The following is a 23,012-nucleotide window of genomic DNA, read 5'->3' as shown; positions in this document are numbered from 1 at the left end:
GGTGCCGTAATAGCGGAGTTACACGCGTTTGATGATAGAAAAACGGCCCTCGCTCGTTTCGCTCTTTCCTTCGCTACGGCTGGTCTCTCCTCCTCGCCGATTGCTGCTCCAAATGTCACGTGACATACGTCATCGCCAACGCGCTTCTCAAAAGACTGCCTACTTCCGGTTAAGGCACGTTTACGCTATCCATGCTAGCGGCACATATGTGGACGATGATACAGCCTCCAGTCTGCTGCGCGAGAGGTGCCCAAAGTAGACGACAGTTCGGGCGGCGCCCCACCCGCAGCACGATCAACGGGCCAATCGACGACCGCGAAGCTGCGCGCCTCTGCCACCGGCAACGAAAACATCGGCTGCAGCTGAGTGCACGGCTACCGACGGGAGACGACCGGCTCGGCTGTGCTCGCATCGTAGCCGACGGCGCCGCTAATATCAGCGTATTTTTCTTCTTTGTGTACAATTATTGCGAAGAGCGATAACAACGATAATGAAATATTGTGGCTTGTGAGCGTCGGTAATTCATTTCGAAGCGCCGTCCGCTTTAGCTTTCAAGTGAACCGGAAAAGGCCTAGCGACGATATCGGCGCCGTCGAGCGATCAGCGGCGGTGAGGCTGCCACACAAATGAGTCCCGGTCTCATCCTCTCTACGTACGGCAAGGAAATCTCGTCGCTCGCGAGCAAAACCGCTGTCGAATGGCGGCCCGCGAATGACAAACGGTGTGCGGCGAGTTAGCGTGCCGGTAACGTGGACGTGAACTCGGCGCTTCTCGGCTACCCGCTGTTGCTGCGGTGCCGGCGCGTGTCATGCGAAGCGTGCCACTATAGACCCTGTGTTGCGCGCACGTCTCGAAAGGCCAACAATGTCGCACTCTGTTCGCGCAGCTAATGAGACCGCTAAGCATGACTGTGTTGGAACACGAGCGATTTGGCACTTGTGTTGCGGGCTGTAATTAACTATGCGCAAGCGCGCACAAGCGAGCAACACGGTGAGGACGAGCAGGGAGCGCGCGTACCTGCTAGCAGACAAACCGGAAGTTGTAGGTTCTTGTTCGACCAATGGACATCACCAGATTCCCCCTGCTGACATCATGACGACCGCTGGGGTTACCGGAAAGGCGAGGGGAGGAGGACGGCATTGCTTTTTGGGTTTTGCGGCGCGCCCACGGCGCGTAGCGCTGCAGCGTTTGGCATCGTTGATCATGACGGCATTCTGAACTCGATGCGCCTGTTTACTTGCAATGTTCAAAAAATATTTGAAGTGGTTTAGGGGCCCTTTAAGGGGGGACACGGCTTTCGTATCGCGAAAAATGACCAAAAAATCAATTTTTTGCAAAGCATATATTCCGTTTTTATAACTCTTTTTTTATCTGATTTCAAAATATGAATGCTGAAAACCGCGTCGAAGTGCTAAAAAAAAATTTTGTATCAGTCAACGGTGGCAAAAAATATTTCGCGGAAATCGTGAAAAAACGGCGTTTTTCGAGCCGCGATATCTCCGCAACGGTGCGACCGAGCGCCGCCATTTTGCCCTTGTTGGAAAGCGCATTTCTCCTTCTTTAAATTTGCTGCTCCGGCCATCTTCCTCCATTCAGAAGCAAGCGCACAAAAAGCAAATGATTCAAGGCCCTTCCGAGGCCTCCGATTGGCCACGGCCGTCACGTGGCCAATTGGAGCTTCACCATTGGTCTCGTTGGCGCTGCGCGTCTTCTGCTACCGCGCCGCCACGCCTGCCGCGCCTCTCAGTGTGCAATGTTCGTCTGTATGTGCGGTGTATAGTTCACAGAAGCTTATATCTGATATCGCCCGTGACTCGCGCGTCTGACAATCGCCTCGCCATCTTCGTGAGCACGTACGGAGCATAGTTTCGGCAGCGGACTCTGCAAGTGATAAGCGCCTCTTGGCATCTCGGCTCGCCAGGATCGCCAGTACTTGCGGAACGTAGCTGACTTGTGTTGTGATATGCGCCTCTGGACATATCGTGCGGAGCGTAGTTTCAGAAGCTGGTTTGTGTTGTGATACGCTGCTCTAGACATAAGGCTCGACGCATTCATCAGTAGTGCTTGCGGGGCATAGTTTCGGAAGTTGACCATGGGTCGGCGACCACTGAAGTACAAGACGGCTCATGTTTACGGCACTCGTAACCGAAAATCGCCGACGGTGAAAAAGACTGCTTCAAGGTCGGTTGGCAGTACTGTGCAGCATAGCACAGAAGTCATAGACACTTAGCCGAGGACTCCACACGTGGGCAGGATGCATACGCGTGCCGATGATGCCGTGCAGGAGCCGCCGCCGAGCACTTCACATGCAGGCGGAATGCCCACTTGTGTCGACGATGTTGAGGAGTCGCTCTCTGGCACTTCATACGCGGGCGAAACATTTCGTGCGAGCAGCACGAGATGTTCGTCACAAGAGTTGAGCTTGTCGTGCCGCGTTCCACATCGTCGGATGCATCCACCGTGAAAGTGCACCTCGGATGTTTCTGGTTCTTGTCTCGGCACTTCGCACAATGTCGCTACGCCGTCCACAAGTATGGGTGGCACCGTTCAGGCACGCCTGGAGCCGCATTTTGTATCGCTCGAAGCATCCCGAGAGGTCGCCGTGAAAGTGCAAGCAAAACTAAGTTTGTTGTCTGCGACCGCGCGGAAAATGGAACTGATGGGTGAAGGCGAGGTGCTTGCCAGTACGGAAGAACCGGGGGAGTTTCTTAACGTTCAAATGACGGCCCTGAACGCGCTTCTCAGCAAATCTAAATGCTAGCAGTGCTCCCAATTGGGACTTTCAGTTCAGCTGGGAACAAGACATTGATTAGCAGCGCAAGTGATACTGGCGTGTGCGTTTTGTGGCGGTGTCGCGAAGGAGTGGTCATCACCGCGAAAGGAAGGTCGCAGAATTTTCGATGTAAATATGAGAGCCGTACAGGCTGCTAAACTTAAGTATTGGCAAAGGGGCAACAGCCTAGACCGATTTCTGGTCAATTATGAATGTCTCACATAGAAGGTTGCATTATAAAACATGTCAGAAACATCTGAAGGCTGAGTTTGAGTTTGAAAGCCTTTTTCTCAAAACGACTTTTTTTGCTTCCTGCTTTGCTTGTTCCACTGATTTCTTCGTGACCACCAGTTCCGTTTTTTCCCCTGTATTCCTGGATGTACTGTCCAGGGCATGACACTCTTGCTCTTGCAGTTTTACTTTACTGCAATTAATGATTCGACTACTTGCACACAGCCTAAATGCCTGTGGCACAGTCACCTCCTAAAAAATGAGAACTAAAAAAAATTGCATTGCAAATAAAAAAATCTAAGAATGTCACGACCTCAAGCATTCATCTTAGAATGCACAGTGCTTTGAACAACTGTTCTATCATATTTTATAAGTGATTCAGGCTTGGAACAAGGCCAGATGGAAAAAAACATTGTACATAAAAAAGTTCTAAAGATATCTTTATGAAATTTATACAGTAGTATCACAAAAACGTTGCTGATAAGTCTGCCAATTTTCATAAAAATCCACAAAGAAATAAGAAAGTTGGTATCGAACGCCGTCCCCCCTTAAGTGCCGTGCTTGAGCATACGCATCTGGCCACTGAAGCACACCTCTGACAGTGCCTGAGATAATTCGTGAACCTGAAACATCTATAGATTGGTTGTGCCATCTACTCGGAAGTTGGTTGAAATAAACTTTTATGGTAGGTTTTGTTCTTATACAACAGATGGTACAACAAAGCTTATTGACGGCCGGTGTTGCTTGCGTCTCATTTTCCTTCATGATAGACTGGCTTAAATACCCCGCATGTTTTTTGAACAATGCAGAAATTCAGTAACTCTGATTCAGAAGCCTTCGATGTTGATTATGAAGTGTCTTCAAGGTAGAATGCAAGCGATGAAGAGGCCATCTTTCCTGAGGAACAGTAATTATCCTAATTAAAATAATTAATTAGCATCTGTATTAGGCTTATAAAATTTCCTGATAAACAAATTAAAAAATAATTTGCAACATATCGCCAATAAATAGCATTTGAATTTAATTAACTCCTTCTGTACCGCGCCCATTGGGAATCGTTAGCCCTCTATCGTTGGTTTGAAATACCGCTTTTCGAGAACTTCCGCGCCGCTCACGGACATACTGCACTATAGGATTTGAAGGAGGAGAACTATATTTTAGTTTTCTAAGCATTTCACTTTTTTCCCACAAGGCGGTAATATTTAATTGCGCTCAGAAGTTTCGCGATCGTCAAAGGAAAATGAAAAAATGGCCGCCCGCTATTGATGGTTTGAAACGCCGCTTTCGAGACCTTCTGCGCCGCTCATGGACACACTGCACCATCGGACGTGAAAGAGACGAAACTATATTTTTGTTTTCTAAGCAGTTCGCTTTTTTCCCACCAGGTGGTGATTTTTAAACGCACTCCGAAGTTTTGCGATCGTCAAAGCAGAACGCAAAAATGTCCGGCTCTGGAAACGGCGACATGCTTCAGAAGATCACAGATATCGTGATTCTGCTGCCTCTGCGGCTGATCTTATCGATATATCGAATAGCAGCGAGTCAAGAGGACGCTGACTTTTCGTCGGACTTTGAGTCTGAAAGCAACGACGATGCAAACCAGCCCAGAACCTCAGCGGCCGCAGCCCGGCACACCCAATTGTAGTGCTTGTAGTTAAATTATTGTAGTGGAATACCTGTTCAATGAAAAATTTTTCGGAGATAGTGCCTAATGACGGCACTACATTTTGTATATTTCATAATTTTCGTAACATTTTTTTTCTTAGTAGATACAAGTGTGTCTTTACAAACTTTGTTCAATTTTATCGCACAATCTTGATTTTAACAATTTATATATTTTTATGACATACATCTCGTTAATAAAACTTTTATGCGTGAAAAGTGCATTCATTTTGCTTTCTGTTTATGTATTGCATTAAATATTGAGTGCAGTAGTTCCTTCAGAAAGAAACATTTGCCGTAACATACAAGAAACACTTATTTTCCCCATGGTAGGGAAAGAGTTAAAACCTGCTGATGCGTTGCTTAGACAGAAATTGAATTTGCACTTTCGAAAACGTGTGCTTAGCTGTGGAGGTACAGCAACGCCATGGGTGCACATATTCATGCTTTGTTCATTGCTTGCACTTTCAGGGGATGAGCATAATTGAGGAGCTTTCTCCGACTGCGTTCACCGCGTACCTCAAGAAGTATGGAAACACCATCTGCGGCCGCCATCCCATTGGGGTCCTGCTTAATGTAAGCTTGCATGGAAACACCAGCATCAGAGGGTTGAATGCTCTGTCTCTCTTCGGTGCTTTAACATCTTGAGGCAGCACCTTATCCCTGCTATGAGATCATATTTATATATGAGATTATTATAGTTGAAGATCTACTCAACTTTCCCTAGAAAGAAGGCACATTGTATCTGTTAATGCTGATCAATGCACAGTGCCTAATTGCCATATCGGACTGTTAAATGCCTTTGATTCCTTTCTGTGAAATGAAGATGTACCATGTGACGCTTCTTTAAACCTGAGGACTACTTACCGTATTTGCACGATTCCGACGCGCCCCGAATATAATGTGCACCCAATTTTCACGGGCTTAAAGCAAGAAAATAAAAGTGAATGTAACATGCACCTGAGTGTAACATGTACTCAATTCATATAAGAAAAATATAGCATGTCCCCACATTCACAATTAGAAAAAGTGGGACATGCAGAATTTACCTTTCACATAAGGGAAACTTTTTTGTAATTGAGCTCAGCATCATTTGCACTTCATTAGCCACACATAACCAAGTACAGATGGTAGTACTCTTGAGTGATCACATTTAGAGATACAGTCAAACCTTGATATAACGAACCTCGATTTAACGAAATTCACGATGTAACAAACTATTTTTATTTCCGCATCTTAGTTCTATTGAATTAATGAAACCTCGATATAACGAAATTCTCGGTATAACGAAGTTTTTCACTGCAAGTACAACTTTGTTATATTGAGGTTTGACTGTACTACAATTACTTCCACGAGATTTTATGTGACTCTGCATCTGACTTGTCGAAAAAGGTTGGCTGAGAGTGTTCCTGGCACTCTGCACAGATAGTGAGCTTGGCACAGCACGAGAAACACTAATGGCTGTATAAGCCGATGCATCCGGTGCCGAGTCATGCGCAATCTTGCAAGTGATAGTAGCTCCGAAAGTGATCGTAGTCTAGTGCAAAAAAACCCACAGCAACCCTCAAGAAATTGTGCTCAGCCGCCATCTTGTGATAGCGATGGCGCTGCATCTGATGGCTGTGATGGTAGGCTGTGGCTAACGCCGCAAATGCAGTTTTGGTTTCGTATCCGATCGTAATGTGCAAGCAAATTTTCGGACCCATTTTTTTCAGAACAAAGGTGCGCATTGGATTCATGTAAATACGGTAGCATGCATCAGCAAGTGAGGTTTAAACCCATATTTCTGCAATTGCTGTTTGAATATCAATTAGATGTCACTTTTCTTATTATTGCCACTGCACCAAGACCACTGTGTTAATCTCTCTCAGAAAAACTGCAACAAGGTGGCTAACTTTTGCCAGGTCAGTAATACAAAGGATGCAATTCCTTCCATAACAAACAAGGATAAGAGAAGTGCACAGACTCTCATGCTGTCGAACACCAAGTGGTGCCAGCTGTAGTACAGTCAAACCCCGTTATAACAAAGTCGCATCAGCAGAAATACACCTTTGCTACATCCAACATTCATTATAAGCATATATTCGTTACATGCTGATATCAGGGAGAAAAATTCGTCGATTGCTTCATTATATCCAATAATTCGTTATACAGTATAGCAATGGCGTACCAAGTATTTCTCAAGGGGGGGTCACACCTCAAACAATCCGGCCCCTCTCTCTCTCTTATATATATATATATATATATATATATATATATTGTAAAGGCGTTTATTGGGCATCAGCCTTTTGGACCGACCGTTAGTTCAAGGCCCGAGATCGCAGCACGACCGGCGTTTCTCGAGGAGAGCGCAGGAGGGATGGACCCACTAGAAAGGGCTGGAGAGCATGACCCACTATGGCGTTCGTATCCTTCGCTACAATATATATATATATATATATATATATATATATATATTGTACTGTGAAATGAGGAGCAGTGGGGATGTGGCTATGAGAGAGAGAACGACACGAGGGAGATAAACCTTGTTTCGGTGCTCAATCGGTCCTCCCAAGAGGACAAAGAGGGTTCGTGGTTTTCATACCGCGTTTTTACGAAGTCCTCCAAAGCGAAATATACGTTACGGAGCTTCTGTCTCTAATCCCATCCATTAAAGCTCGCCACTCTCTCGAACAGTTCCAACCAGTCTTCCACGTCTTCGAACGAGTCGCCGCAACAACTTGGCCACATTCAAGTAGCATGCCCGTCGTATTGGACACTGTGCGTGCCGTACCATAGTGTTGTTCAGCAACAACAGGCAGCGATCATCGTGGCACGAGTAGCTGGTTGGACCTGGCTCGCATGTGCCACATGCACGAGGTAACACGCGAGGAGAAAGTAGAAGACGGTTCGACACCAGTTTTCGAACGCTACTGCCAGGCATTCTTCATGACCGCAGTGACTTTGAGTCGTGGGCACAGGTTAGCTCTTAATAAATATAATTTTATTAACCTGTGTTCCTCAACATCGTTGCATTTCTGGTAGAGATGCTGGGTTTAGTCGAAGCTCAGCGTAGCCCCGACCACCACCGAGTCAATCCTGTGGAACTGAAACCTGTGCACCAGTGGGCCAGCCGCCGTCTTCGAGGTGACTCTCCTGAATTCGGCCCTCTTCTCTTCACACCAAGGGAAACTCGGACAACGGACGCCGCTACTATGACTAGCCAGGTAACACCGGCACAGCTGGTCATAAGCCAATCTCGCAAGCCGCCAACATTCCATGGCGACTCGTTCGAAGATGTGGAAGACTGGTTGGAACTGTTCAAGAGAGTGGCGAGCTTTAATGGATGGGATTAGAGACAGAAGCTCTGTAACGTATATTTCGCTTTGGAGGACTTTGCAAAAACGCGGTATGCAAACCACGAACCCTCTTTGTCCTCTTGGGAGGAATTTCGACGACAACTGCTAGCTCCATACACCAGCACGGATTGTAAAGGAAAGGTGGAAACTGCACTTCAAGCTAGGAACCAGCTCACAAACGAGAATGTGGCGATGTACATCGAGAACATGTCCCGCCTGTTCAAGCGTGCTGATCCCAACATGAGTGAAGATAAGAAGCTGCGCGATCTCATGCGTGGAGTAAAGCAAGAGCTCTTCGCAGTTCTCGTCTGCTACCCACCGCACACGGTCGCCAAGTTCAGATCTGAAGCAATGACCGTCAAAAAAATGCTGGAATAGCGGGCTTGGCAATACAACTGTGAGGCAAGCTGTGCACCTGCCCATGTCTTCTCAGGAGGCGTGCCGAACGACTTTGAAGCCCTGCTGGAGCTCATCCGGTCAGTGATCAGGGAAGAGCTCAGCAAGTTGCAGACACCTCAGACTCCAGCTGCACTATCTATCATCGACGTTGTCCAGGACGAACTGAGGCAGGTCATACGGGATCTGGAGCGTGAATCATAGCCGATGCGGCGCACCCCAACGTACGTCGACGTACTCGGGCAACCCATGGTACACAGTAGTGCAGCAGTTGCGACGACCGTTCCCTACTAGCCGACAGCACGCAGTGCACCTCGTCTGCTGAAACCAACGGCTGCCTATCCGCCTCCAGCACGTAGTGCACCTCATTTTGTGGAGCAAAGGCCTTGGAAAAGTGATGTCTGGCGTGACCTTGAGCGTAGGCCTCTGTGTTTTCACTGTGGAGAAGCGGGTCACCTGTATTGGTTCTGCCCGTACCGTCAAGCTGGTTTAAGGGGTTTTCCCTTAAGTGCACTATGCCCCCGGAACGGTGAACAACCAGCAGAGATCGAAGAATACTTGTTGACGTGCCAAAGCCCCATTACTCCTTGCCAACATCAACCACGGTCACCGTCGCCCATGCGCTATCGATCGCCCAGCCCACGCGCGTCTCCAAGATTGCCTAGGCGTCGTTCACCAAGCCCACACCGGCGACCTGTGGAGGTGAGGTCGCTGATAACCACAGTTACGAAGCTCCTCCAACACAGTTCCAGTGCGATGACGAGATAATTCCAGTAAACAGGTGCAGAAACAAAAAGATTACGTCAGATTTGCGTTTGATAATAGACGGATGCGAGCTGAATGCCTTAGTCGACACCGGCACTGATTATTCGGTGGTAAGCTACAAAATGGCAAAGAAACTGAAAAAAGTTGTGACGCAGTGGAGTGGACTGCAGATACTCACGGCAGGTGGTCATCTTATTACACCCCTTGGCAGATGCGCCGCAAGGCTTAAGATAAAAGGCTTCACTTACATTTCTGACTTTATTGTACTGCCAGAATGTTCAAGGGAACTTATGTTAGGAATGGATTTTCTACAAGCTAACGGCGCCATAATTAACCTACATAGGTCCAGCGTGTCATTCTCGACAAAACAAGCAATACCTGTGGAAGAATCGGAGAAGCGACGTCTTGCTGCACTATGTGTCGATGATGTAACTGTGCTGCCACGCTGCAGTGTAATGGTTCTTGTGGAGAATGAAACATTTTACGACCACGAAGGTATAGCGGATGGAAATATAGGGCTCTTTTTGAACTAAGGTATTTGCGTTGCTTGCGGTCTTGTTCACTTAAGCAATGGACGTGCAAATGTCGCACTTAACGAATTTCGGAAATGAATTCGAACACATCGCACAAGGAACAGTTATTGCCTATTTCCACGAGTTCTCTGTAGCGACCGAATTATGCAGTCTAACGACGTCAACTGCTCTGGCAGGAACCTGCAGTGTTCACAGTTCAATTGCTGTCAACCTGAGACTCCTGGAAGCCCGAAAGAAACAGATACATGCCCTGATAAAGAATTTTTCTGATTGATTCTCCACTCCCTCGAAGGTATGGTGCACGTCTGTTGCAAAGCACAGAATTATAGCAGAGGACGCCACAAGACCGGTATGCCAGCACCCGTATCGAGTTTCACCAAAAGAAAGGGGGATCATCAAGAAGCAAGCAGAGGAGGTGCTTCAGATGACGTTATTCAGCCTTCCAACAGTCTATGGACGTCTCCCGTAGTGCTCGTTAAGAAAAAAGATACACACTTCGATTCTGCGTCGACTACCATAAATTGAACAGCGTAACTAAGCGGGATATATACCTCCTTCCGCGTGTCGACGATACGTTTGATCGGCTCCGATGTGCAAAGTTTTTCTCCTCCCTGGATCTCAAGAGCGGATATTGGCAAATAGAGATGGATGAGCGGGACCGTGAAAAGACAGTATTCATAACCCCAGATGGCCTCTACGAATTTTAAGTGCTTCCATTCGGTCTCTGTTCAGCGCCTGCGACGTTACAGCGAATGATGGACACTGTACTCGCGGGATTGAAATGGCAGTCGTGCTTAGTGTGTTTGGATGATGTGAATCAGTGGTGTGATTACACCTAAAAGAAGTAGTCACTCAGCTCATTTTTGATCCAATGGCTTTATTTTTGGCGTTTTTGTAAGCGCGCGCCTCGCTGCCCTACCCGCAGGAGTTGGAAGGCGTGACATCACAACACCCTCGTCGGATAGCCAGCCGGCCGGTCGCGGTCATTCGAAGCGCGCCAACGCCGCCATCGCGAGCATGGATTCGAGTTCTGGTGCCTCTACCAGCAATGAGTACACGTCTGAAGACGAGGACCATTCCAAGTTGGCAAGAAATATTACCGCTTACGGTTACAAGCCTTCCGCGTCAAGCAACAAAGAAGAGCAGGCGGCCGTGGAAGTGCTGGTCAGGTTTTCGCAAACCGTAGCGCGAAGATTTCGCTCTGCACCAGACACTTGTGCAAGAATTATTTGTCATTTCCTCTGTAAACTTGCTTTTTCAAGAGTGCACGCAGGCGAGGCAACTGCGGGGTTATTCAGCACTGTGTGGATGACTGAATAGTAGTTTATGCCGTCTGCGTGGGCAACTGCTGTGAGGTATCAGTACCTCCGAGACTCTCACGTCCACTTCGCCAGCCGACAGACAGATGGCAGCACCTGTCCCTAAAAGACACCCCCGGAAACACTGCGACGGCTGTGGCCGACCTTGGCCGCGCGCGGGTGGGTGTTATGACGTTCAATTTCAGCTTCTGCCGGCGGCTGCTTGGAGGCAAGGTGCAACAGAAAATCGCAAAAAAAAAAGATGTTTCTCGTTCTTTTTTTCAAAGCAGCTTGTTGTATTCATCATTTTCAACAGTTCAACTTTTGTTCCGACGCAAAGAACCACCCGCCAACTTTTGTGTCTGTATCCTTTTAAATGCGCATCGAGTCATCATATGTGGGCAAAACGAGCCTGGCGAACTGTTGTCGTGTTTCGGAACCAACTTCAGTTGGAACCAGTTATCATCGCTTCTCGCGCCTCCCCTAAAAATTTCGCGTGTCTTTTCTTGTGTGGAACTTAGCGCTCCGCCGATGCCTCGCGACCGGTACATCCCTTTGTTCTTGGCCTTTCCCCTCCGGCCCCTGCGTCAGTGACTGCCGATACACACGCTGTTAGTTCCCTAAGTGGCTTTCAGCTTGCAGAACATGCGAGTCTATTCCCACTCACGTGTAACCTTGCGACAGAGTTGCCAGCCTTTGAAGCTAAGTTTCCCCTAAATCGTAGAGAAAAATTCCCTAGATTTCCCTAGATGTAGGCAAAATGCGGTTATTTAGTATGTTTTCTGTAAGATAAGCTGCGTATTTGCTATGCAAATACGCTGCAGATTTTAGTTTTTAGATTTTTTTTTTGCATCAAACCCGTGATGTAGCCACGGGTTTGATGCCATCATGTGGGTTGCGGTAGAATTGGTCTTCATCCTTGACAGCTTCCACTATGTTTGTGATGTTGTGCCCACATTACACTGAGCCAAACAAAACTACTGCTTGCCGCAAGATAAGCTGCGTATTTGCTATGCAAATACGACTGCAGATTTTAGTTTTTAGATTTTTTTTTGCATCAAACCCGTGATGTAGCCACGGGTTTGATGCCATCATGTGGGTTGCGGTAGAATTGGTCTTCATCCTTGACAGCTTCCACTATGTTTGTGATGTTGTGCCCACATTACACTGAGTCAAAACAAAACTACTGCTTGCCGCAACCGCTGCAGACAAAACCGTGGTCACTATCGACACAATAGTGAATGGCAACCATGCAGTTCTGAAGGCACGCAGCCAAAACGCATCGAGTCAAAACGGAACTGCTTCTCGCCGCAACCGTTACGGACAAAACCGCGTTTGTTATCAACATGATCAGGGATGGCTACTACGCAGTTCTGAAGGCACGTGCATGCGGCCAATGCTGTGTATCATATGCGGTGGTAAATGTATGAAAGCACAAATAGACACGAAATGTTTGAGGTTTCTGCTAATAACTATGGCGATGCAGACTTCGCCGCTTTGTTTCAGTTGGCTGCTAGCGTGGCTTTTACTCTTTTGCATTGAACATTTGTGGCACTCTGGGCTTGCCACGCTCCAAGGGTTGTTCAAATTAACTGGTGTGCAGCCAAGTATGTCCGAATTAACGAGAGTTTGATGCGATTAAATAATGCATGCGCCTGCTGGGACTGAAGGAAGAGTCCGAATTATCCAATTTTCTGAATTAATGAGGGTTGAATGAATGAGGTTTTACTGTACTAATGCAGTTCCTATTGGAACATCACAGTGGCCCTCTGCTTTCTCATGTAGCAGTGACTAAACTACTTCAAGTTTAATAGTAAAAGTTTAATAATTCTTTGATTCGCAGACTTCTGCTCAGAAAGACGAGCAACACTCAAATCAGAATGATAGCAGGGAGCACATTCGGCGGTCATCGACGGTGTGTCGACTATTTATACATGTCTTAGCCTACATTCCAGGGTAGTTACTGGTGCTCATATACATTCAAGGATGTACGTCATTTGCATCCTGTGTGCATTCTGATTAAACAAGACTTTTTCGCTATAGAATTGGTGACAACATCATTTTGGTCGTTGTGATAATTTTACAACACTGATTATCTGGTGAAAGACAGTTGCCATCAAAAAGTAATAGAATGTATGTATAACTCTATTAGGTCCTTGCTTAGCACCATAGTAGTGGTGATGAGAGTGATCACTTTAACAATGCTGCCTTTGCAGGCTGTGGACACACTCCAGAATGCTGGAAACGGCCACAGGATGGCGCTCAAGTTCCTGAAGTATGCCCAGTCCAGTCAGTGTATGAGCATGAGCGACTCTTCTGTCAGCTATGCCTCAGCCGCTCTTCGCCTCGAGTGATACTGAATGCCAAAGCATTTTTTTATTTTCTTTATGCACATGCTTGTACTCACCAGTTTGTTTTTGTTGCTTTCCAGTAGACGTAATTTCTTTCATTGAATGATGCGTTTCTGATGTGTGGAATCACGATGTGTAATGAGCACTGTGTGTGTAACCTTATTGACGTTTTTATATCTGAGCAATCAGAACATTTTTGCAAAAGAGCTGTAAGAAGTGATTTGAACATGTCACATCCAGCTCGCCACAGTGAAACCTTTCTTGAATGAACGCTTTGCTTATGCGAGTTGTTTTATCACACTTCAAACAACTGTGAGCAAAAGAAGTAATAGCCATTTTCATTGCTGCTGATGGTAATGATGCGACAGTGCTGACAGGCAGTGATTGTCAGTGCCTCACTGGTTCAGCGACTTGAAATTAAAAAAAAAAAATTACGATTAACTCTTGAGAGTGACTGGACATCAGCCATGCTGAACCACCTCCTGTTACGAAACCTGTGATACTATTTCTGACTCCAGCCATCATTTTGTGCTTGGAAATTTGTGTGCACTGAACCTATTTTATGGTGAATTAATTCAGAATGGGTTTGCTGTTGATTAAAGCTTAGCTTTCAACTCATGCACTTGCAGCATTATATAAGTGGCAGCTTTAACGTGATGGTTTACTTTGATGACTGCAGTAAGTCGCTCAAGCTGATGTTGCACACCTCATGTAACATTCAGTCTGCTGAATGTGCGGCAGTAACTGCTTTTTCGATCTCTTAAAGTTCATTCAAGCAAAGTTTTGCTGTGCAGTCGCATTTTTAAACAGGGGATGTGGCACAGCTGAAAGCTGCAAGCTTGATCTTTGTGGTTTGCTTACAACCACAACTATAGGCTGAAGGTTATGTGTTTAACTGGTAGGTTAGTATAGGAGTGAGTCTGTGCGTGACTTATCAAAGATGAGTCTGTGTGTGACTTGTCAAAAGTGTGCTAGTACTGGAATCAGTTTTGCAGCAGGCAAAAGCGATCACCATTCTCACTGTAAGATGTGTAAGCCTATATAGGCTTGTGGGCACTAGTGTGAAAACAAGAAGCTAGTGATTATGTAGAATCACCTGCTATAGCAGCTTGGTGTGGCTATGGCATTAAGCTATACAGTGCAAGATTGCAGGCTTATTTACCAGCCGCATTCTGATGGGGGGCAGAATGCAAAAACATTTGTGCACTGAGGTTTCTTTTGCGGTCCTTGGCAGTCAAAGCCTTGGCAGTCGAAATTAATCTGGAACTCTCCACTATGGCAGCCTTGCAGTGTATGTGTAGCTCTGGGATGTAAAACCCTATCTGTTATTACTATGCCTGCTATATTTATATGATGCGGGCTGAGGCTTTTATTTTTATTAATTTACTGACCTCACAATGAACAATGTGTTATTAAAGTTCACATTGGAACCAAAACAGACAAGCTTGTTTTGTTTCTCATATCAAGTGATAACCATCAAATGGGCCAATCTTTATATTTACAGTTGAACCATGCTATATGACATGGATGTAATAAAGTAAATATAGAATTTTTCTTGCTGTTTTCAGCATGTAACAAATGCAGTCAACGTCCGATATTTAGGACTCCCTAGGGGCTACGAAAACGTCCGAAGTATCGGGCAGTCCGAAAAAATGAATTCATGCCTTTTACTGCCCCAAGGGCTCAAATCGCCACAGGCACGTCCGAAATACCTCTAAAGACCTGCCAGAACTCTTCTTAGGTGTATCGGTGCTCGTACTCTGATAGGAAACGGTGGGTGCATGTGTGTATAATTAAGGAACACATACCGTGTCCCGTGGCAATTGCCCCTTCCCAATCTTGGCATGTTTCACCGCAATACTGGATGTATGCTTCATCGTGTAACACTGCTGTATTGAGGCGAAGCTGACTTTCGGGAACGAGCATTGTGCAACGCGCTGTGCTTTCAGAGCTTCGAAGCCATTGGCGAGGATTACAAAGGCGGAGTCGGCGTCATTGTTAACAGTGGCGAATTGCTTCAATGAAAAGCACGGCACCGAACAGCAAGAAACTTGGTAGCGAACGTCGAAGTAGCTAGGCCTAGCTTTGCTGCGGTCGTGGCTTCAGCTGCCAGCGGTTCTGCTTGCGAGAGGACCAGTTCGAGGAGGCGAGCTAATCAAAATGGTGGCGGTGGTGGCTTCGATTAATGCCGTTTCGGACCTGCGGTTATGACAAAAAGTCCGGAAAATCGGACGGCGAAAGTTATTTGCATCCAAAATTTTAGACGTTCTTATATATTGACTCTATGGGGTACGTGGCGGCGCCACGAACGCGTCTGAATTATCGAGCATGTCCGAAAATTCAGGCAACCAGAAAAACGGTCGTTGACTGTATATGCTTATAAAAAATATTGGAAATATTGCACAGTCAAACCTCGTTATAACAAACCCACTTCTGATGCAAAAATAACTTTGTTATAAACCCAATATTTGTTGTTACCATGTGTTAGTTACATGCTGATGTTGGTAAGAAACTTTGTTATATTTTGTAATTTGGTATATCCATGCTCATTATATCGAGGTTTGTCTAATTTTTATATCAGTTACTTTCTTAAGGGATTGCTATTAGACATTTTCAGCAGTAGTGTTTTTTGTTCTCTCTGCTCACACTCGCCTGCTCATCTGCACAGGAGCAGCAGTGAGGGAATTTGTATTATTAGAGCACTAGGAGAGTATGGCAGGCATGCAATCTAGTGCAGCAGTTGCTTCAGGGAGCACAAATGTGACGTCGAGAAGGCAACATCTGCCACTCACTCGTAAAAACGACTGACCATTTACTACTAATTTTACGCCGAAGTAAATTGTTAGCTTTGTTATGTGAAGTCGGTGTATTGTTTCATCATGTCAAAACCTGGCTTTTAGATCATTTTCATGTCCTCCAAATGATTGCAGCAGTTAACAGTAGTCAAGTTGCAGTAAACAGCAAATTTGTGTACGTAACTTAATTTTGCCGGATTTTTCCAATAGTGCGAAGAAGAAAGCATAGATGTTAAGCTGTGGTTAAACTGAATCCTCTGCTTGCTTAACATGGCTTCGTTTCACTCCAGTGGGCAGGGTATTGCTGCATGAGACCTCTTTACTGAAGGCACTTGTTTGTTTGACGGGATGTTTGATGTGCCACGTTCTAGTCAGCAATGTGAAGGAATACTTGTTCCTATTCATTCCTTTTAGCCAATACTAATGAGCTTGTACAGGGGCTTTGAGCCTGTGATTCACTTCTTTTTATGAAAAAGTGGTACATAAGTGACTGTGCAATAAATCAAGACATTATTTCTCTAATTATGAGGACTCTCTAGGAAAGTACAGAGAAGTATTGCACTATTTTGACTTTCTCTCAGTTGTTTTTATAAGTGAGTGGCAGATGTTGCCTTCTCGACATCACATTTGTGCTTCCTGAAGCAACTGCTGCACTAGATTGCATGCCTGCCATACTCTCCTAGTGCTCAGATAAAATAAATTCCCCCACTGCTGCTCCTGTGCAGTTGAGCAGGCGAGTGTGAGCAGAGAGAACAAAAAACACTACTGCTGAAAATGTCTAATAGCACTCCCTTAAGAAAGTAACTGATATGAAAATCGGCCATGCACGTTGAACAATGCACGAGTGATATATAATGACTGAATGGTCAGCATGTTGTGCTTGTGCAATAAATTGAATGTATGTTTTGTTGCCTCTATTTTAAAGAAACAATTGTTAGTTAGCACAAAAAAGAAGGAAAGAAAACAGCGCCTTTCTCACCTATGTAGGATTCCTTTGTGGTTGTCTGTTTTGTCCTTATTTACTGTCATGTACTGTATGTCTTCTTTTGAACATATCTATTTGAGTCTATTCTGTCTAATTTAGCTAAGTTAAAGGAGTACTGACTTGTTTTGTTGTTTTTTCTTGCAATAAATGAAGGTCCGAATACTCTGAATTTTCGAAAACATACTGGCAAGCGCTAGAGTGCTCTAGACAGTTTGCTATAATACTTGTTTCAACCAGCAAGTTTTGCTTTCAGTAACCTAAGAGGTGAATGCTTGATGACGTCGCAACACAGTGGTTCGCTCAGTTCCTGTGATCTCTGTGGCTGCCACATGCGAACACAGCCAGAATAAACACGTGCAACACTCTTGTTGATTTATACTTATGAGCAACGTCGTTATAGACAGTGTTGTTGCTGCACAACATCAGCACTTCATGTCACGATGATATGATGATGAAGTACCTTCTGAAGTGTCGTTTTATATGTGAGAAGCATGCAGTGCAGTTTCTGTAAGTTCAAAAATATGTGAATATCCTTTGTTATTCGAATAGTACAGTGACTGGCATGTTCTACCTCTCAACTCATTTGTTTTTAAAGTCCTTGAATTTGAGGGCAGCTTAGCTTGTTAAATCACTGAACTAAACATCAGTTTTACAATTAAAATAAGCTTGAATTTCTGTTTTGCGTGCGTGTGAAGTGTGCTGTCATTTTCATAAGCGTAGTTATTCACTCAGGCTGTATGATGCAAAGAATGTAGGGTAATAAAGGAGTGGTGCAGAATTTTCTACCAGTTTTGTAGGCTGATAAGTTCTCATTGTGCACTGTATGAATGACGTGCATTTTACAAAGTAACTGCAATTCATTTCAAAGCTTGAAATGAAAGGAACACTACAGGGAAGTCCTAAATCATTATGGTTCTGTAGATTGCTTTCTCAAAACTCTCTGCACCTTCTCAGTGGAGGTGTACTGCTTCTAAAGTAGCCCAGCAAATGGTACCAATGTTGCCTAATGTACAGCCAATGTTGCTTGATGTGTGGCTAATGGTGGCCAACATTAGGCCCATGCTGGCCCTGTTTGAGAAGGTGCAAGTAGTCGTTGAGAACATGAATATCAAAGTTCTCGACGAAAAAGGATTGTTTACCAACTAGCTTAGTAATTTGGGCCAATGAGTTGTCATTGTCCAATGTTTAGCCAGTGTGTCCCAACAATAAACCTATACTATAGCCCTACTGCTTATGCTGCTAAAGTTGGCAAAGAACATGAAGATCATAGTTTTTTGTCATTAATTTCTCACCCTTCACATCACAATGACTGCACGGCTTTAACGCTAATTTATTTCGTTCGGACCCGCCGTGGTTGCTCAGTGGCTATGGTGTTGGGCTGCTGAGCACGAGGTTGCGGGATCGAATCCCAGTCACGGTGGCCATATTTCGATGGGGGCAAAATGCAAAAACACCCGTCTACTTTGATTTAGGTGCACATTAAAGAACCCCAGGTGGTCCAAATTTCCGGAGTCCCCCACTACGGCATGCCTCATAATCAGATCGTGGTTTTGGCACGTAAAACCCCATAATTTAATTTTAATTTCGTAGTTTTGCACCAAAAGCTCCAGTAAGCTTGCCTGATTTAAGTTTTGGAAAGCACTGTATGTTTTGGAAAGCACCTTGGAAAGCACTGTATGTAATTCCTTAAATAAGCAGTCAAATAGCACTGACCTGATTCTGCTTTAATTGGTGCTGTCGCAATGAGCTGGTGCAGAGATTTCAAAGTGGTGTAGCCACAGTTTTTTTTTTTCTGGCTTACCTTTATTTTGAGTAAGACTGGCCTATTCACAGTTGCTAAAGTGCAGTCTAACCAGTCCCAATTAGCTTATTTTTTGTGTGTGTGTCCCTTAAAGGTCCCCTCACCAGGTCTGGACATTTTAAGCTGACAAGCACAGTGCATACAATACGTGCTAATCATTTTGTCTCCAAATTATTACACTGTTACGCCGTGAAAAGAGCTGAAATTTCAAACCAAACGCTGTGCGACCGGAGAGTTGACGTCGATAGCACAAGTACGCCTACGTAAATTGCAGTGCTGTGACATCACTCACGGTGACACGTGACTTCTAGAATTATTCAAGGCAACATCAGTTATTTGTTTGATCTGTTGCTTCAATAGACGATTTAAAGTTTAGAGAAATCATAAAAAATGTATAAACTGAATATCTGCGAGTATTTATTTTACTCAGTGCCATAGCAAGAGGGGGACGTACTTCCGTTTCGTCTGCTTATTCCTAAGTCGTACAGTCAGTGCAGTGGCCTTTTGGTGTTGCGGTGTTAAGCCCGAAGGTGGATCAAATCCGGGACGTATTTCGATAGGGGTGAAATGAAAAAAAAAACAAAAAAAACAGCCGTGTACCATGTACTGTGTGCACGTTAAGTAACCCCAGGTGGTCAAAGGAAACGACACTTAGGAAATGAAACTGCAGGAAACGAAACTACTAGCCTTTTCTACCGGGTTCGAATGCATGATTGTGCTCTTTGACCCACTTGCATCTGCCTCAATGCTCGTGGCTGTGGCACTGACTTATACCACTAAGCAGGTGTTCTCGTGCGGAGTGTGCAAAATCATGCGCTGCGCGAAACAAGACAAATGCAACAGCTTGCGTGCGAAACCGTCACCGGAAGTGCGCCATTCAGCAAAAACGTGCGCCAGAAAAAAAAATAATGAAAAAAGGCTGTATCTGTGACGCGATCTTCCAGCTCCTGTATGGGGGAACGCAGAGAAGGAACTTCACTTGCGGAGGCTAGACTGGGGAAAGGGGAGAGAGTGTCCATGTTGGCAGTGAATCTCGCCTCTGGAAATCTTTGGTTCGCGGCACTTCAAATATTTCTGTCTATATTTGCTATGTGGCGTGGTGAGGGGCCCTTTAAACAACAGTGTGGGCATATAAAAAAAGACAGGTTTCCAGGAAGATTGAGGCTTGAAGTTGTCAATAGTAGTGAAACAAGAAACGTCTTTTGAGCCGGCGTTTCGACAAGGGGACTTGTTTTCATCAGCTGTCAAAATGCCTGACGAAAACCAGTCCCCTTGTCGAAACGTTGGCTTGAGGGACGTCTCTTGTTTGACCACTATTGATCACTTCAGCAAGTGGAGAGAAAATATTTTGGCACGTAAAACCCCAGAAAGAAGGAGAGAAAATAGTTTAGAAAGATAGTTAAAATTCTCTGGTACAACTTTTGTTTGTAGCATTTGAGCTAAGGGAATCGCAGAGTAGCTGTAGCCCGAGGTTCTTTTCCCGCATTGTTCTTTCTGCATTTGATTGAACATGCTTTTTGCGTGACATGTATAAAAAGACATACATACATACACACTACATGCATACATATACACATACATACATGATGGGGTTTTGTGCAGAGCTTATTTTGTTGGTACAGTATTTTAGCTTCCTGCCACCTGCTATCCTCCATGTTAGCTCAGTATAATGAGTGTCCACATGTTTAAGTGATGATGAATTAACAGATCAGAACAAATCTTTCGACTGCAAAGCTTGTAAACTAGGTTTTTGAAGAACACTTTGTAGCAGGGATGATAGGTCTTCATTCAGGATGTAAATAGATTTGTAGACTGCAATCTGTTCAGTGTTTAACAGAAAGCATCAAACTACACCATGAATGTGGTAAACTGGGGAAGTTAAATCGGTTGCGAGAATGCGCTTGTCCGTGTGTTTATTCGTCTGTGTATTATTTTGCACACCAAGCTGTTTCTGTCATTCTTAGAGCCTACTTGCCCCACTTTGTGGTTTGTATCGTGTTTGATGCCTCTTTGTTCAGTGCCGATTTAGCGCTAAATGCGAGAGAAATGTGTTAGCATTACTTCGCACCCCTTTGAGGTCCCGGATCCATGATTTAAACCGCGACCCACAGTGGTGGTGCAGTGGCCTTTTGGTGTTGCAGTGCTAAGCCCGAAGGTGGATCAAAACCGGGATGTATTTCGATAGGGGCAAAATGAAAAAAAAAAAAAAAAAAAAAAAACACCCGTGTACCATGCACTGTGTACACGCTAAGTAATCCCAGGTGGTCAGAATTAATCCGGAGTCCCCTACTATGGCGTGCCTCATAATCATATCGTGGTTTTGGCACATAAGACCTCAGAATTTAATTTTTTAACTGCGTTCACCACATTGCAAAGTATTGCTGTGGAGCTCACAATCGACACACGTCCTACCTCTTCGAGGAGCAAAGTGCAACTAACGGTGGGCGTTATCCGGGAAGCGACCGCACGAAACGCAGGTGGGAGACCCGTCCTTGCCTTGTATGTAGTGCTAAATGTGGGGAGTCAGTAGAGAATATGCGCACCCCTCACTAGGGCCGCCTCGTGTCGTATCATGAAGTAGGGTGGATTAGGATAAACTCTGCATTACTACGCAACGGCAGTGAATCCGGTGAATCCGGCCACCACAGGGGAGAGCCCGGGAGACTCACGCGGGATGTGCCATGTGCCACTGCATTCCCTCAGATCCCCGAGTGACCAGAAGGGTGGGTATCAAAGTGATTAGCTGTCACGAATTTCAGCGGTCCAGAAATGGACAGAGACGGAAAGCATATATGTAGAAGAACATTTATCTCAAACAGAAAAATTGTAATGAAGAAAAACAAACAGCAAACTATCCTAACACACTATGAACACTATACACACACGACACACTAAAAAAAAATTACACCATCTTCCCGTAGGGGAACCCTGAGTAGTACGCGAAGCAGCCATGGGGTCGACTCAAGTTCCCATTAGTTTTCAGATCGGCCTGTCTCCGCTGCCTTTTCGTGGCAGCGGCTCGAGCCCTCTTCTCCGCGGCGTTGCGGGAGGAGAATGAGAGGACGAAGTGAATGATGAGTGGGTGAAGCACCGGGGGATCATTCGGGCAAAACGTCGGAAGCGTTCTCCGGAAGCCGGAAGCTGGCTTCCGGAAGTAGAAGCGGAACCGGAAGCAGAAGCCGGCTTCCGGTTCCGGCACTTGGCGTACATATACTATACATATACATACAAGGAGAGGAGGGGGGGGGGGGAGGATGCGCATGTGCAGTGCGGGTGTGGACGCCGCACGGCGGATGGAGGGAGGGAGTGAGATAGCCCCGACCATAAGCTGCTTCGCATCTAAAACTAGCTATACAAATAAACAAACAAGCCCTCACTACATATTAGTCCTCCGCTCGACTAACCCACGCGAAATCACGAACAAAGGAACGTTCTGACCGTCGCCAGTCGTGTCGGACTCCGGCTCAGCGTCGCAAAAGACGTTGGCTTGTGTGGTTCCGACGCAGCGTGGGCGTCGACCTCCGTCGAGAGCGATGAAGTTGCGTTCTTGCGCCGAGACCCGCGTGGCACGGGACGCGGTCTGGGCCAGTCGGCTGTTGTGCCGCTGACGTCGCGTTGGCGATTGCCTTCGTGGTAAAGGGCAGCAACTGGTTACGGCAGCGTGGGGCTGGACCGGGGCCGCGGAACACAGCCACGGCGACGCAGTCGGGGCTCAGGAGCTGGAGTTGTCACTGGCCAACTCGCGAACGTCCCTTAATTCTCCGGCCCGTGGTCCCCGAAGCTGCTGCCTCCCGTCTCCAGAGCACAGCTAGGGATGCAACTGCTTCTCGACCACGTCAGCAATGCCCGCTCATCTCCGCCTGCGTGTCCTTTTTCATCATTTCTTGTTTTTTATCTCGCGCTTCTCGTGCTTCTCGCCTGTGGGTCCCTTCTCTGTTTCTTCGGCCGGCGTCTTCGTCTTTTTAAGGAGCGAAGCTCCTTAGCCTCTCACGATGTCTGTTGTCGCCGTCGTCGTAGTAGCTCCCCAGTCGCGCAAGCAAGGCGCACACCGACGCTCCGAAACCCCTCTCCGAGCAAGCGCACG

The 23,012-nt window shown here is 45.9% G+C and overlaps 1 protein-coding gene across 1 annotated transcript in view; it reads left to right on the top strand.

Moving 5' to 3' along the window:
- The window catches only part of LOC119464399 (protein MEMO1), a 29,596-nt gene extending 11,686 nt beyond the window's left edge, over nt 1-17,910 (top strand). The window contains exons 8-9 of the mRNA XM_037725348.2: nt 5,138-5,242; nt 13,213-17,910. Coding sequence (XP_037581276.1) covers nt 5,138-5,242; nt 13,213-13,350 — 243 coding nt within the window. The 3' untranslated portion in view covers nt 13,351-17,910. The remainder of the gene's footprint in view (nt 1-5,137; nt 5,243-13,212) is intronic.
- Nucleotides 17,911-23,012: the final 5,102 nt, after the last annotated feature.

Source organism: Dermacentor silvarum, chromosome 9 (assembly GCF_013339745.2).
Source record: "Dermacentor silvarum isolate Dsil-2018 chromosome 9, BIME_Dsil_1.4, whole genome shotgun sequence".
Lineage (NCBI taxonomy): Eukaryota > Metazoa > Arthropoda > Arachnida > Ixodida > Ixodidae > Dermacentor > Dermacentor silvarum.
Note: the sequence above shows the minus strand (reverse complement) of the source record. Positions and strands in the feature narration are given on the sequence as shown.